Here is a 15,355-nt window from a genome sequence, read left to right as displayed (position 1 = left end):
ACAACTACTGAGCCCACGTGCCACAACTACTGAAGCCCGCACGCCTAGAGCCTGTGTTCTGCAACAAGAGAAGCCACTGCAATGAGAAGCCCGCACACCTCAACGAAGACCCAATGCAGCCAAAAATGAATAAATAAATAATTATTTTTTTTAAAAAGGATGTCTGGACAGCTATTTTAATTTACAATTCCTGGTTGCTAGTGAAATTGAAACTTTTTCTCATCTAGTTATCAGCCTTTTTACTTTCTGTTTTTTGGTCTTAAATGATTATGTCTATTGATTAGCTGGTTTTTGTTATGTTTTAAATGAGCTGAATAGAAACAATTCTATTTTGAGGACATTTAATCCTTTGTATGTCATACATACTGCAAATATTTTATGAATTTGTCAATTGCCTTTTAACTGTTTACTATCTTTTGTCCCATACAAAAGCTTTAAATTTGCATGTAGTTTAAGCTTGCATTTTTTTTCCTATTTTCTAATTCATTAATTTTTACTTTAATCATTAATTTCTTTCTTTCCTTAGTGTTTTTCTCTCCTTCCAATGTTTTAAATTCATTTACTTCTATTAAAATAAGAATTCTATTTAAAGTTATTAATTTTTCTCTGTGAATAACACTGGGTATATTTTATAATATTTTCTGTATAATATTTTCATTGTTATTATTTTTCAAATAGTCTGTAAATTAAGCATTGATTTCCATTTGGATCCATTCTTGGAGTGTATTTTTTCATTTCTAAGTAGATAGGTTTTCACATTTAAAGTTTGCTATGTAGGGCTTCCCTGGGGGCGCAGTGGTTAAGAATCTGCCTGCCAATGCAGGGGACACGGGTTCGAGCCCTGGTCCGGGAAGATGCCACATGCCGCGGAGCAACTAAGCCCGTGTGCCACAGCTACTGACCCTGCGCTCTAGAGCCTGTGAGCCATAACTGCTGAGCCCGCAAGCCACAGCTACTGAAGACTGTGTGCCTAGAGCCCGTGTTCCACAACAAGAGAAGCCACTGCAATGAGAAGCCCGTGCACCGCAATGAAGAGTAGCCCCCACTCACCGCAACTAGAGAAAGCCGGTGCACAGCAACGAAGACCCAAGGCAGACAAAAACAAATAAATAAATTTATTAAGAAAAATTAAAAAAATAAAGTTTGCTATGTGTCTCTAGTTTTCTAAAGCTTATTAGATATCCAATATTTATATATATTTTAAATATACATATCTTTTGAATCCACCTTTTTTCTTATACCAATCACATTTTTTTTTCATTTTGTTTTTTGCCCAGCTGATCTGGTAAAGATAGGGAGAAGGATTTTAAACTCTCAAAACTACAGTGATTCTGTATGATTTCACTGTACAGTGTTGATAACCACATTACTATAAATTAACAAAAGAAATAAATTTCTACTTTTTGATTAAAAATGCTTCTGTGAGGGCTTAAATTTCAAAATAAAACTTATCACAATGAAACTTCTAAAATCATACTTGATGACAACATGTTTTCAAAACAGAATCATAAAGAATTCCTTTTATTTTGGGGCAGTGTTAAACCAATTCCTTTGAAAAATATCATAGGGCATACAAAAAGATGTCTAAAATTTTGTGAGAAAATAATGTCAAAAAAGCTAAGACATAAGACATCATTATTCTCTTATTTCTCATTAACTAGAGAGAAGTCAGTTCTTTTTATATACAATAGGGAAAATAAAAATATAAAACAAGCCCCAAACATCCTTCAGAGGTCCCTGTCCTATCACCCACTGTGAGCTTTCTAAACAGCAGATCAATTCTTGCTTCCTTATAGAATCTATTTGGCAAGATTCATAAATTTGGGAACATAATATAGATTCCACCTCATTTATCAAAGCTTTTTGCCTTCAATTGAACTATCCTTTCTTCTGACTGTTTAAAATTAAAGTTGGGGGTTCAAAAGCTAAGCATTCATTAGCAATGTTCTTTTAAGACTGGTTTGCCAAAAAAGAACCAAAGGTTTATTGGTGTTGCAGTGATTGAAACAGACAATTCATTTTTATATGCACATAGAACTAAAATAATACTTTGAGGCCAGTGAGTTTTCATCCTTTCTTTTAACTTTAATGGTATTCTTATTAGTTTATGCATAAATTAAGGGAACCAGATGGGCTCCCCTTAAATCCCAGGGAGATACATTCACTAAACTTCTTTAGGAAAATCAAGGAAAGAATGTACATTATTCAAAGAAAATAAATAACCCTAATGGAGTTGACTATACCTAAACTACATACAATGTTTTTTCCGTCATTTTAAATACTTAGGAAATATATTGGGTTGGCCAAAAAGTTCGTTCGGGTTTTTCCATAAGATGTTATACCTTCTGACACTGTACTGTCTGCTCCTTCATCTACTAAGATTTTAACACACAATATCAATAAGATATTTCCAGGTTTGATGATGGATTTTCAGTGCCTACTTATACTCTCTCACATATGACCAATTTAGGAGTTAAAGATCTGGCATAAGAGGGCAAAACAAATTAACATGGATTTAACGTCTGTGTTCTTCAGTGTAATATATTTTGGTGACATTCGATTTGGCACACTCTGTCTTTGCACATGATGGCCAGAATCCAATGGATTACAAAATCAGTACTTTAGGTAATAACTATTTTTCCCACTAATGGAGACTGACAATGTACACTTGTCTTGCTGAATGTGTTAGAAAATTACTAGACAAGGTGTTTTTTAAATGTTGTTAAAACAGGTGTTCAAATCAGATTTTCTTTCCTTCTTCTTTTCTTAAATATCAAAGCCCTCAATTCTCTATAAATTACTGCATTTAACCTAACTGGAACCTAGTAAAAGCTTAGTTATTTTTAACATGGCATGTTTTTAACATGTTTTAGCATGTTTCAGTTCTATTTCTCCTTTTCAAATGCTCCTTCTCTCCAATCAAGGCAGTCAACTTCATATTTTTGCTGGGGGGCATACAAGAATCTTTTAGCTTTTCAAACTAAAGTTTTTAGACTGAAATTAATTAAGGTGATAGTAAATTTCTCTTTTAAATGTAATAAAAGATTCATAAGAAAGTAAATGTAGCATTTCTGTATAACTTAAAATTTTTTGAAGTATTCATTTCTGAACCTAGGGTTCTTTTCAGTTTTCATTTGTGTTTCTGTACCAACATCATTAAGAAATTTGAGAGTTTTTATTATAGTATTTTATTCTTTATATTTTAAGGGCTTTTTCTACCTTCAATTTACCTAATATATCAAAGATACTTAACTGAAACTCAAAGTCTCTAACAAAAAAATAACACTAAATGTTTATTAAATTTCTAGACATGCCTACCAAGCAAGGGCATCAAATTAAAGAAGGAAATTAAATGTCTTCTCTCTAGGACAAAGCGTGGAGATTACTTTTTACCTGAAGGCCTCAGTTCTGAAAATGACATTCTGATTTACATTTGTGTTTAAACAACCAACCAACCAAACAAACAAACAAAAAAAGCCCCCAACCTCCCTGATACTGTATTATATTTGTTCACATTCCCCAAACTGATTCAGGGAGTCCTAGATTATAGTCTTACTATGGAATACATTGACTTGGAATCCAAGGTCTAAGGAAACCCCTCTAAGGAGGAGACAGACTCTACCCGAAGCAACTTAGGATATCACTATGCCAATAGAAAAACATTTTCAGAGGAAAAATAAGTAATGGGCCTGGAAGGAAAAATTTTCCTGAGCAACTGTGATCTCCTCACAAAAGGAAAATTTGCTTTTTAAGGACAAATAAAATACATATAATTGTTCAAGGAAGAAAGTGACCCTTGGTGTTTTGCCCCATCATGCATTTATAATATAAATCTGTGTGTCTCTTGTAGAAGTTTTTTCTTTCTGGGAGTTTAGAAAATTAGCTCCCACACTCTAAGCATAATCTAAAGGTGGATGAAGCAGATCAATTTAGCTGTCGTTGAGAAAATGAATAGTAGGGTTGCTCCATACACCTTATAATATACGTGTGTGTATGTATATGTGTGTATGTACACTATACTTAATGTATGTAGGAAGATGAATCCATTCATCCTGCTCATCTAAAGAAACATTAATTGAGCAGGCTTCATTCTCTTTAGTGTCTGGTTAGTTATCATAAATAATGAAATACCATTCACTAAATAAACAATTAGCCTTTGTGAGTCTGAAATGAGTCACCTTTTGTAGCTGGCTCATGTATATGGCAGGCAACAAGTCAGGTATGTTGCCTTGGGGACAACTCAGACAAGCATTCTAGCATGAGAGGGAAAAGTGAATCTCATATTCTCCTTTTGAAGACTCCAGATCTATACTCTGGAGACAGCACAGCTTGTATTCCAGTGTTTTCCATTTATACTGAAATTCTAAGCTAAAGGAAAATAGCATGCAGATGTGCTCCTTGTGATTTGAAGAGGCTCTTTTGTGCCAGAGTCCATGGTCAGTATAATGATCATATGTTAAAAGTATTAGCCTTCTATTTTTTCACAAACTATTACTTATTCATAATATAAGCAACTAAGAATTAAGGCATAGGGGCAATAAACATCAGCCCCTCCAAAACAGCTGCTCTTTAATTAAAAATCAAAACAGTTAAGTGCTTGCATCTTTGGCACTTTTCAACCAACACTCTAACTGGCACCCAAATATCTCCCACAGCATTGTACCAAGTGTTTACACTGCAGACAGGGGCTCCAGGTGCCAGGAGACCCTGGAAGGCCTTCTGCATCATCTGAGAGGTAGCCTTGAGGAGCAGGAGCTTAGAATGTTTGAGTTTTATTGCTCATTGTATAATTATTTGAAAAATCATCAGTAAATGCTGTTAAACTGAACATTTTATTACCCAGAAGAACTTGACCAAGCAAGACACAAAAAATGGATGACTCCTATTATGAAGAAGAGTTTTCTTTGGGGAATTTTACAAATGCTTTTAAGTCATCAATGAATCACTAGTGAAAGAAGCAAATCATAAATGCTTTTTGAATGGCCTAAGGGTTAGCACCTCCCTAAAATGTCAGCAGCTGATTCCTTGATCCTCAGCATGTATAGGCTTGCTATTAGCACACTCACACAGCTCAGGTTATTTAAACGATTAAGAGATGCAGCACATGCAATTCTAGACAGCGACTCAGTGTAACGTAAGTGACCAGGATCAGAGATACTTACTATTCAAGAATCAAAATACATTATATGGTGTAAGAACTAAAATTTTGTCCAAATGTTTTTTCCAATAGTGGTATATTAGTTAGAAATATTATCTTTTACTTTGTAGAAGAAATCTTTAATTGATTTCATAAGTTACCTTCTGTTTTAAAAAGTAAACTATTAGTGGGCTGAGTTTGCCCCTCTGGTCCTTCACAAATGTCTCTCTTGTACTTTTCTTATATTATTTTTAACTTTATTAAATATTATTACTTGGGTCATAAGCAATTATAGCAAGATATAAATTTATAAAGTGACACATTTTCAATACCAACCATCTCTATCACCTTATTCCATAATAGCACATTCCATCAAATTAAACTCCAAGATTTCCCACATTTGTTTTAAATTCTATATGTATGGCTTATGAATAGCAATTTTGATGAATTCCAGCTGGTTTAAATATGCAGGCAGACCCTTTATAACAGAATCCTTTCAATTCTTATTGTATTCAATGAGGCCTATTTTAAGTGGGCCACCTGGTAGGATAAAGCACTAATAATTCTCCACAGAAAAAAAAAGAAAAACAAATCACCCTGCTAAACTTAAGAACATCTTCCCCAACTACATTACTATTACATACCTAATATAAGTGAGAAGTAGTTCTAATCTTCTGGAAAAGTTGAATTAAAGTTTTAACAATCTAGCCACCCTATGAACTACTAAATTACTCATTTACCTATTATAACAACATTAAAATAATTTCCACCATTTGTGTGCGTTGCCTGGTTTCACAAATCTATCATACACATTTCAGTCTCCCCCTCTATTCCCCACACCCTCCTGTTTCCATCCAGCTGGAATACATCAAGGGTGCAGAAGCCAAGGCAAATGTTGACCCCACCCTCCTCCATCCATTTTAAGGCACCTTCAAAGCCAGAGCACTGATCTAGCTCAGTTTCACCAGCAAAGCCAGCCATGCTGCTATTTAAGACACCAGTTTGGGGTTTTTATAACTACACATTAACATGAGAGCTTTGATTTTTGGTCAAAAACTTCAGCTGCACTGAGTTTCATCAGACTGTCTTCCCCTTTCTGCAGAAGAGTCCTCATTATTAAATCTTCATAATCTTTGCTCTCAGTGTTGCTCTCTTTCCTTATAATAACAACCTCTCTGAACTGTCCAGTAACCAACCCTGAGGAACATAATATTTCCCTTCCAAAAGGTCAAAAATGAACAGCCATGATGGTAGTCCAAGCTCTGTTTTCTCTGACATCTGCACACCCTCTATCATTTGTGCACTGTCACAGACATCGGTCATTTCAAAGTACACAGAACCACTCTCGCCAAGGCACATGAGGGAGGGGAGTGGGGGCTGGAGAGAGAGGAGCTGCAGTGAAGGACAAAGAACTTACTTTGTTGTTCCCCTGTGCATGTAGCCGCAAGGAAAAAGAAACAAAAAGGAAATATGTTAAACATAAATTTATTTTAAAATCATGAGATTTTTTTCATGCTAGAGCAAAATCCAAACAAATAACTTAGCTATTCACTGACATCCCATTCATACACATACAGCGCCCAAAGCTCATGGACAAGTCAGAGATTCTGCTTATATTAAGTGAAATCACACATTTATAACAGTAGAAAATTATGACAGAGATTTCCCCCTTTCTTTCTACTTGAAATACTTGAAGTATGGGAACCTGGCCAAAAAGCATTGGTTTGAATTGGTAATAAGTGAACTGTTAGCATGAAAGGCAAAGTATTTAGTATGTCAGCTTGCCCTTTCCTGACAGCCCCTCCTCCAACGTGCCAAGCAGTGGAAAATTTCATCAGCCAATGCATTTTTAAACAAACACTGCATCCTTGGTTTCAAAGACGGTGGGGGAAAAAAAATGAGTAGAGGAAAAGAGTGGGTGGCTCTGGGGAGACAGGGTAAGCAGACCAAGTTACGACCTCCATCTGTACCATTCCTTTACTTCGTAAATTATGACTTTTGTCTTGGGTTGGCATGGGAAGCGAAAACTGTATAGTGGGGATGCAGCCAAAATAAACACTGGTCCACATTCAAGAAAATGGGTCTGGAAAGGTTAGTCACAAAAGTGTAGTCATTTCTAAAAGGGACACTCTGGATAGAGACACAGAGAGCCGCCAGCCACAGGCGGCAGGCAATGGCTCTCCTGTTTCAAACTGGAGCTTCAGGAGTATGATTTATATCAAACAATTTAACTCACATATGGCTTAAAAAAATAAAACGGTGATTCATTACTCCCAGGGCAGCCCGAGTCCTCGCAAGGTCAGATCCTGTGAGGGAGACGTGATGGGATATGGGCAGGGAACAGATCTGAACTCTTCTCACAAGGGGCCCAGAAGGAATTTCTCTCTCCGCTGAGATGCAGAGTGGAAGAGAGCTGCAAGTGAAGTGTGTGCATCTGTGGAGGAGCCTGAGCACGGGTGGAGTAACAGGTTGAGCTGGAGATCTGGCATTTAGTTTTAAGACAGGAAGTGTGTGCGGGGAAGTAATACATACAAAAATTTTCTGGAGAGCAGTAAGGGAACCATCACGGGAGAGTATATTTTCTGGAAAACAATGCCAATTGGTGACTGGGGAAATGTCTAATTCAAGGACTATCGAGGCCATCATATTTAATAAAAGGATAAATTTAAAGACACTGGTAAAATAGTGTAGAGAAGCTTCTTCACATTGTGAGTTGCCGTGATATAACCGTTAACATGACTGGCTTATGTGAGACATAAATAATTGTACAAGAATGAATGAAATCGGGGGAAAAAGAGTCTTTTGTAAAAGAATATGCCAGTGGTTCAATAAGGCAATAAAGATCCCCAAAGAGAATTTTATCAGGAGTAAAATATTTTTTAGAGAATAATGGGACCTCGGTTCTCCAAAGAAGTGCAGCATTGATGAAAATACCTCAAACAGATGGGGTTTATTGCATTCCACAGCAGTGCAGCTTTTGATCTACCAAATAAGTTTCAGGAGTTCAACCAAGTATTTTTGCACATTAGGGAATGACTGGCTTCCCTGCTTGGTGGCAGATGGTTCTGTTTGTAGTGGCAAAAGTGATGTCACAGAGTAGGGGGCCTTAATCCTTAAATATGAGAAACATACAAGTGGCTTTGCGATTTCTTGTTTCCTTCAATCATTTCCCAATTGTCTATTCTGAGAGAGGCATAACAGTCATGACTGATGAATTGTAAATTCTCTATAATTCCTCCACCGCTCTGTATGGCAGCATTTATATTTAGAAAGTATCTCCACTGAAGAAAAACTAAACTCTTCAAAATTGGTCATGGAGCTGCTCTAATTTCTGTGGGAAGCACTGTTGGATAAGCTAAGAATAAAGTTATGTACAGCTGGACTAACATGGGCATTTTCTGCCTTGTACAAAAGACTGCTCACTGAATGCATGGGAGTGGTCATCACCATATTAATAAATATTTATGGGGGTCTGTGTCCATTCCTCTTCTCCCCTATTTGTCATTTGCCACAGAGAAAAGTTCAGTTGCAGAGTCTATCCAAAAGGACTTTATGATGTCCCCAAAAGATTTCATTACGGGATGGTTTCAACCTCCAAGGCAGTCCTTAAAAGCATGAATTATGACTGGGAGAGTCCCGGGAGAGTCCTGAATTCAGAGGTATAGTGAAGTTCCAGGGTGCTTCACTTTCTACTGTCATTTTTCATCTCTTAAATCATATACTAGAGGGGAGGACCATCTATCTAGATAGCTAAAAAAACCCTTGTGTAAAGTTCTGAGGTATATGACTTAACAAATATGCAAAACTGAATTTGCATCAAATTTATTTCAGGGCATGCACAGATTTGCAAGCTGCTTTTTTCAGATAGCCAGTCAACCAGCAGCTGAGGGTAGGCTTGTGGATTCTCACTTCCCCTGACAGCCTCTGAGGCCAGCCTGTCCACAGGGCAGCAATTTGGTATCCTGAGACAACAGTTGGGGAAATTCTCCCCAGATCTCACTGATAGTTTCCAAAGAAAAGGGAACTACTAAACTGAGAATTACAGCTTCATGGACACATTAATGATAGTCAATAACAATAATAAAGGTTACATGGCATTGAATGCTTTCATCCAGTTGCAGGCACTGAGCTAGATGAGATGTGCAACAGTATTCATTTAGTCCCATAAAATCACTCAGAGGAAGAGATTATTATTTTGTGTTTAAAAAAGAATAAACAACTAGAGAGTGAAGTAAGTTGCCTGAGCCACACTGCACATAAATGGAAGGGTCGGGATTCCAACGCGAGTGGATTTGACTTAAAGTCTACTTAACTTCAATGCACACAGAATGTTCCAAAGAATTTGGAATTCCTTCATGTTTATATATAAATTAAGTCATTCTGTGAGCTGACAAAACTGTGTCAGAAAAATCAGTCATTTTTTATACCACATTCTTTAGATATTTAATCAAATTTGCACTTATTTGTGTTCACACTTAGAGGAAAAATTTATGTACATGTGTCATAAAATAATATTTTAAAAGTTTTAAAATTATGACCTGTCTAGCTATTGATACACACACACACACACACACACAGACACAAACACACACACACACTTTTTGATTCTCCTTAATCTTGAGGGGGAAATGGTGTGGAGCAAGAAAGGGAGTAAAGTTTTGGGTATAGAGGTTAGTTATAAACTTAGCAGAGGAACTCAGTTTCAGGGGGACTCGGTTTCAGTCCCCACTCCTGTTTCAACTTTCCCCAAATCCTTGAGGGAATATCTCATCAGTAAAAAACAAAACCAGAAAACTATTAATTAATTCCATTAGAAACATCTTTACTTTGAAACTGTGTAAAATCCTACACACTTATTTAACAATTTTATACTGACTATAATCTCAATTTAATGGCCAAAGGAAATAGAAATAAGAAATAAAATTCTGCCTAATCCAAATTCACACTTAAATATATTTTAAAAATATTCTGGCTGCTCAGAAAGCTCAGGTGATGGTAGAGTGCCAGAGTTGTGGCTCAGAGATGTTATGTCTAAGTTCACTGAGTAAGTCAGTGGCATAGTGGGAAACAAAATTCAGGACTCCTCATTTCCATTTTAGGGCCACATACTATTACAATACAATGCTCAGATAAGAAGTCTACATTTAGCATTAGATCCAGAAAGTTTAAGGGAATGAAGGTAATTAGAAAATGCACATGGGAATATAGTTGGGCTGTTGTACTTTATATAGATATCCACTATAGTTTTTTAAATCACACTGTAGAGTGCTTATTTATTTGCATCTCTCTCTTCCACTAGACTTGGAACTCCTATAAAGTAAGAATTGCCTCCTTTTTAATCTTTGAATCTTTAGAGTCCACCATAATTGTGATAGATGAAGGGAGGGAAGGAAGTGGGAGAAGATGGTGGAAGGGAAGGAAAGAAAGAAGAAAAATTTGTAGAAAACTCCAAGAGAAATGACCTAAGAGACAGAAGGAACAAGGTAGCATAACACTGTGATATGAGTGACATAAAAACATTTCACCACGTGGACACGATAGAAAAAGATATAATGAGGATAAACATGTTATAAAAAAGTATGCAACCTTAGTTTGGACAAAAAAATTATCCAAAACGTCAATTCATTCAAATTTGGGTTATGGCTATTTATCTAAATGAAGCCAAACTTATACAATTTAGAAAAATGACCTATGTAGAATTTTTTCCAGTTAAAATAGAGATGTCTCATGTAGAAAGCAGAACTTTATCTAGACTCATATCCATGTATGACACATAAATGTTTCATTATTAGAGTAGGGATTGACTGATTTGCTGTTGACTCAATGGTTTATTGATACAAAAACAAAAACACCAGAAGTCCTAAAAATTTACTTAGAAAGAGACATCTGTTATTAGGTTACTCTGACTTCTTCATCAAATCTTTCTAAATTAGGAATAACTCTACCTAAAAGTATCGCTTCCCCCAAACCTAAGAGTGTTCACGAAATGCAATGTTTAGATAAGCATTCTACTTAGATTGCTTTCAGTAGTTAGCTTCCATTTAAACATCTGAAAGTCAAGCAATAGTGTAATATAACCTGCAGAACTACATGGTGCATAAGAAATGCAAATATTGTTTATGATGAAAACTGAGAAAAGCGATGCTCATGGCACACTGCCAAGTTTAATTTCCTGTCATGTCTTTGGCATGTAGTAAAACGCCCCTTTGTCTCGATTTTCCAAGCAATTGTACTAAATGTATGTTAATAAGCAAATAAAAATGATGTGAAAAGAATCAAAACAGTTTGTGTAGGACAACTCTAGATTTGCTTCAAATTGAGCGGCCTAATAAAAAAAATAGCAAATACCTCATTGAGCATCTTCTTTTGTGTAGAGCTATGGATACATGAAAATTCAGATTTATAAAAAGAGTTCACAGAGGGATGGGTAATTTTGTTTTTCCAAGACAGATTTTTGTTCACAAGAGATGCATTACATAATTTTTTTTAAATAGCAAACTTGTGTAGTGCATTTAAAATAAATTTAGTTGACAAAATTATGATGTAATAAAACATTTTCACAAACATTACAGTTCCTTGGAAGGAAGACACACACACACACACACACACACACACACACACACACACACACACACAAACACACTGACATTTTATATAACCAAATGTATTTGGAAGACAAAAAATATCATAAAGTATTTACAATCTCATTGGGCTATATTATAAATATCCACAATGTTTTAACTCTCTTCTACTTGCTTAAGTAAGTAGTCTGTGATGAAAATAATTATTATCATCATCATCATCATCATCATCATTATAAATAAAAATAGAGTGCTTACTTGTGTTGAACCTGTCCAGTGCTTTCCCTGCATTATCTCATTTAATCCTGTCAACCACGCTATAGCAGACTCTTGTTATCTCCATTTTAGATGTGGGAATCTTGAAAGATAAAAGGGCTAGGAAACCTTCCTGAGGTCTCACAGCTTGTATGTGAGCCTCAGGAATTTCAGTCTATGTAGTTTGATGCTAATGCCTGTGATTTAACCCACAGGCTGTGCTGGTTCTCGTAACAATCCAGCCATAACAATCTTTTAAAAATATAAATCTTATCATGTCACTAACTGGCTTGAAACCCTCCAATGGCTTCCCATCTCACCCAGAATAAAACTCAAAGGCTGGCCACCTCCTTCAAGGCCTACATAATCTGGCTACTGACCACTTTTGGAAATCATCAACTACTTTTGTTCTCCTTCATTGTGTCTAGACACTCTGACTTTTTTTGCTGCTCTTCTAAGACACTGAGCTGGCTTTGTACTTGCTAGCCCTCTGCCATGAACACTCTCCATCAGACGTTCATATTATTTATTCCCCGCTTCTTTCAGGAGCCTACTCAAATGTCAACTCTTCAAAGGGGCCTTCCCTAATCACCTTACTAAAATAAAGCTCACTTGCCCCTCATTCTCACTATCTGTCCCTTTAATTTAATTTTTTATAGAACTTATCACTCTAACAATCACACTTTACAATTATACCATATCCATTCAATTATTTAACGTCTGTTCCTTGGTGGGTCAGGACCTCACTGTTCACCTCTGCATCACTAGTGCCTGGAAAGGTAGCTGGCAAAAACCACGTGCTCAACAGGCTTTTGTGGAATGAATGAATAAAACATTAAGTATGTGTGCATTTTTAATATAGAAATTAAACACACTACCGTCAATGGATAGGAAAGAGTAATAAGTAATGATTAGAATTAACAACAAAAATAGAAGTGGTACAGAAGATACCTCTGTACTGCATATCACCTGGTAAGAGTCTGGTTTCAACTCACTTGGAAGGCACAGGGTGTGTCATGGGGGTTCACTGTTTTAGGTGTTAACCAGACAAGTGGAGGTTGAGATAGGGTTAAGAGGTCTACGTGAGAACTAAAATAACAGCAACAAGGAGAATGTTTTGGCACAAATCCTCTATCCTTTACCCCTGGAACTTTGTTAAATTCCAGTGTAACCTCAGGGATATGGTCAGGTCTGAAATCCACCCCGAGATGCTTCAATTGTCCCACAATGTGCTCACATCTCAGACTTTCCCTTGAGAAGACTCTACCGCTATTTGGGGCCTAGAAATAACCCAATTTATACATGGTCAGTCCTATAAACTAATCTACAGTCAATCTAAGCACCACAAAGGTCAAGCTGCAGTAAATCCTTAAAGCTCAGTCTCATTGCTTAACTTCTGGGGGGGAACCTGGATAGTACAATGTCTCAGGGGTAGCAAGTAAGCAGTGAGAGCCACTCATCTGCAGAGTCTCTTTAATGGTGTGTGTACATATGTTGGGTGGGAATTCTGAAGTTTAAGTCCACACTAGTCTGTGTAATATTACATTTTCCAAAGAACACAAATAGAAGGTCTGTTTATTAACTTGAATGAGAGAAGTGTCTCTAAGACCCTTGAAGTATATTAATAAAGATAAGTGGGAATAACTTATCTTTATTAATATAGCACTGTAATATTTTTTTGTTCTTTTATACTCACAATGACATTAACCAGAGTTTAATTTTGGATATAGGTACTATAGACATAATGAAAGGAGGTAGATTTTTACAAAAATAAGTACATTTTAAAGAATATGAAATAGTGTTATGATTGATGATATATATACTATGACTATATGAAGAATGTTATAAACGGCTTACATGAATACTATAGAATAGTATACTGTAGAACAGCATATAAAGGAAAATAAAATTTTAAATTAAAACAAACTCTCTTGCTTTGAGATTACATATGTTATGTTTTATGGCAAAGTTGGGCATTTTCTTTAAAAATATACTGATAAACTTCTTATAATAGAAATCTAATGGATAAAAAATATATATAAGCAAAGTAGCAGTTAAAACTATGGCAAATTAATTAAGTCAAATAAGAACTAGCTTCTCCAGCATATAGTATGTAGAATTATGCTTTCTTAAACATGGTTAATAATTTTAAAATAAGAGATATATCCAACTTACTAAAGATTTATCTGGATAAACCCCAGCTCTTAGTAGAGATGCCTTCCAGCTGTCTACATCCTCCTGTGAATCACATGCCAGCTCGAGAAAGCGATAGTCTTTGTATACATTCCTGGAGTCAAAAAAAAAATCGTGCTTTTAGTTTTGAACCAAATTCAAAATGATTTCATATCCTTGCAGATGACGATACAAATGACAGTCCAAATGAAGGGTTAACTGACAGTCACTGAAAAAAAACAAAAACAATCTATTGCATTTAAAATAATTAGCAAATTCTTATATGTATGTATTATACAATTAAAAAACCCTCAAATTAAAGAATTGAGAGTTATCTGTACTGCTAAGCAATAAGAAGGGAAGGAAATAACAAATGTTCTCAGTATGACACTGAGTGTCAACTGACAGGGAGTTGTTCTGAGGGGAATGGATTTGCTATTGTCTAGTAATCAGATCAATTTCTGAAACTAATTTACAAATCTAAATGGCTCATAAAACTTTAAAATTATGGTAATAATCTCAAAAAACTAAAATATTATGCTGGATTCAAATCACAAATGCTCATCAATATTGTGAAAAGGAAAGAACATTAACTAATATTTAACAGAGTAAAGTGCCTATGAAGTGCATATTGACAACTGGACAATACTATAATTTTATATTTCCTTTCTTAATAATAAAATAATACACAAGATGTAATAATGCCCATTTAGAATAATTTAGAAACTAGATAAAAGTATAAAAATGGATATAATCATCCATTTTCTACTATTTACAGATAAACCTATTTCTTTATATTCTTTTGTTCTATGCATTTTTCCACAGTTGAGTTTCTCTCTCTGTCTCACTCTCTCTCTATCAATTTTGTGTCCTTTTCACTTACTATTATATCATGGTCATATACTTATGCTATTACATCTTCATAAACATCAAATTATAATGGTATAATATTCATTAATATAAATGTATGATAATTTACTTGACCTCCTCCTAATATTAGATAAGTAATTTACTTTATTTGCAATCATAAATAATGCTTAAGTAAATATTTTTATCCATAAGCCTTTGTCTTTCTACTTTAATTTACTACTATTATTTTCTGAGGATAGATTCTTACAGATAGAGTTACAGAATCAAAGTTAAAATCTTTTTTTTTTTTTTTTTTTTTTTTTTTCGGTACGCGGGCCTCTCACTGTTGTGGCCTCTCCTG

General features: G+C 35.3%; 1 protein-coding gene across 1 annotated transcript in view; it reads right to left on the bottom strand.

Moving 5' to 3' along the window:
- The window catches only part of LOC129392055 (dynamin-3-like), a 189,860-nt gene that overhangs the window by 88,306 nt on the left and 86,199 nt on the right, over positions 1 to 15,355 (bottom strand). Inside the window, exon 3 of the mRNA XM_055084164.1 lies at positions 14,149 to 14,260. Coding sequence (XP_054940139.1) covers positions 14,149 to 14,260 — 112 coding nt within the window. The remainder of the gene's footprint in view (positions 1 to 14,148; positions 14,261 to 15,355) is intronic.

The sequence above is a fragment of the Physeter macrocephalus genome, chromosome 4 (genome assembly GCF_002837175.3).
Source record: "Physeter macrocephalus isolate SW-GA chromosome 4, ASM283717v5, whole genome shotgun sequence".
NCBI lineage: Eukaryota > Metazoa > Chordata > Mammalia > Artiodactyla > Physeteridae > Physeter > Physeter macrocephalus.
Note: the sequence above shows the minus strand (reverse complement) of the source record. Positions and strands in the feature narration are given on the sequence as shown.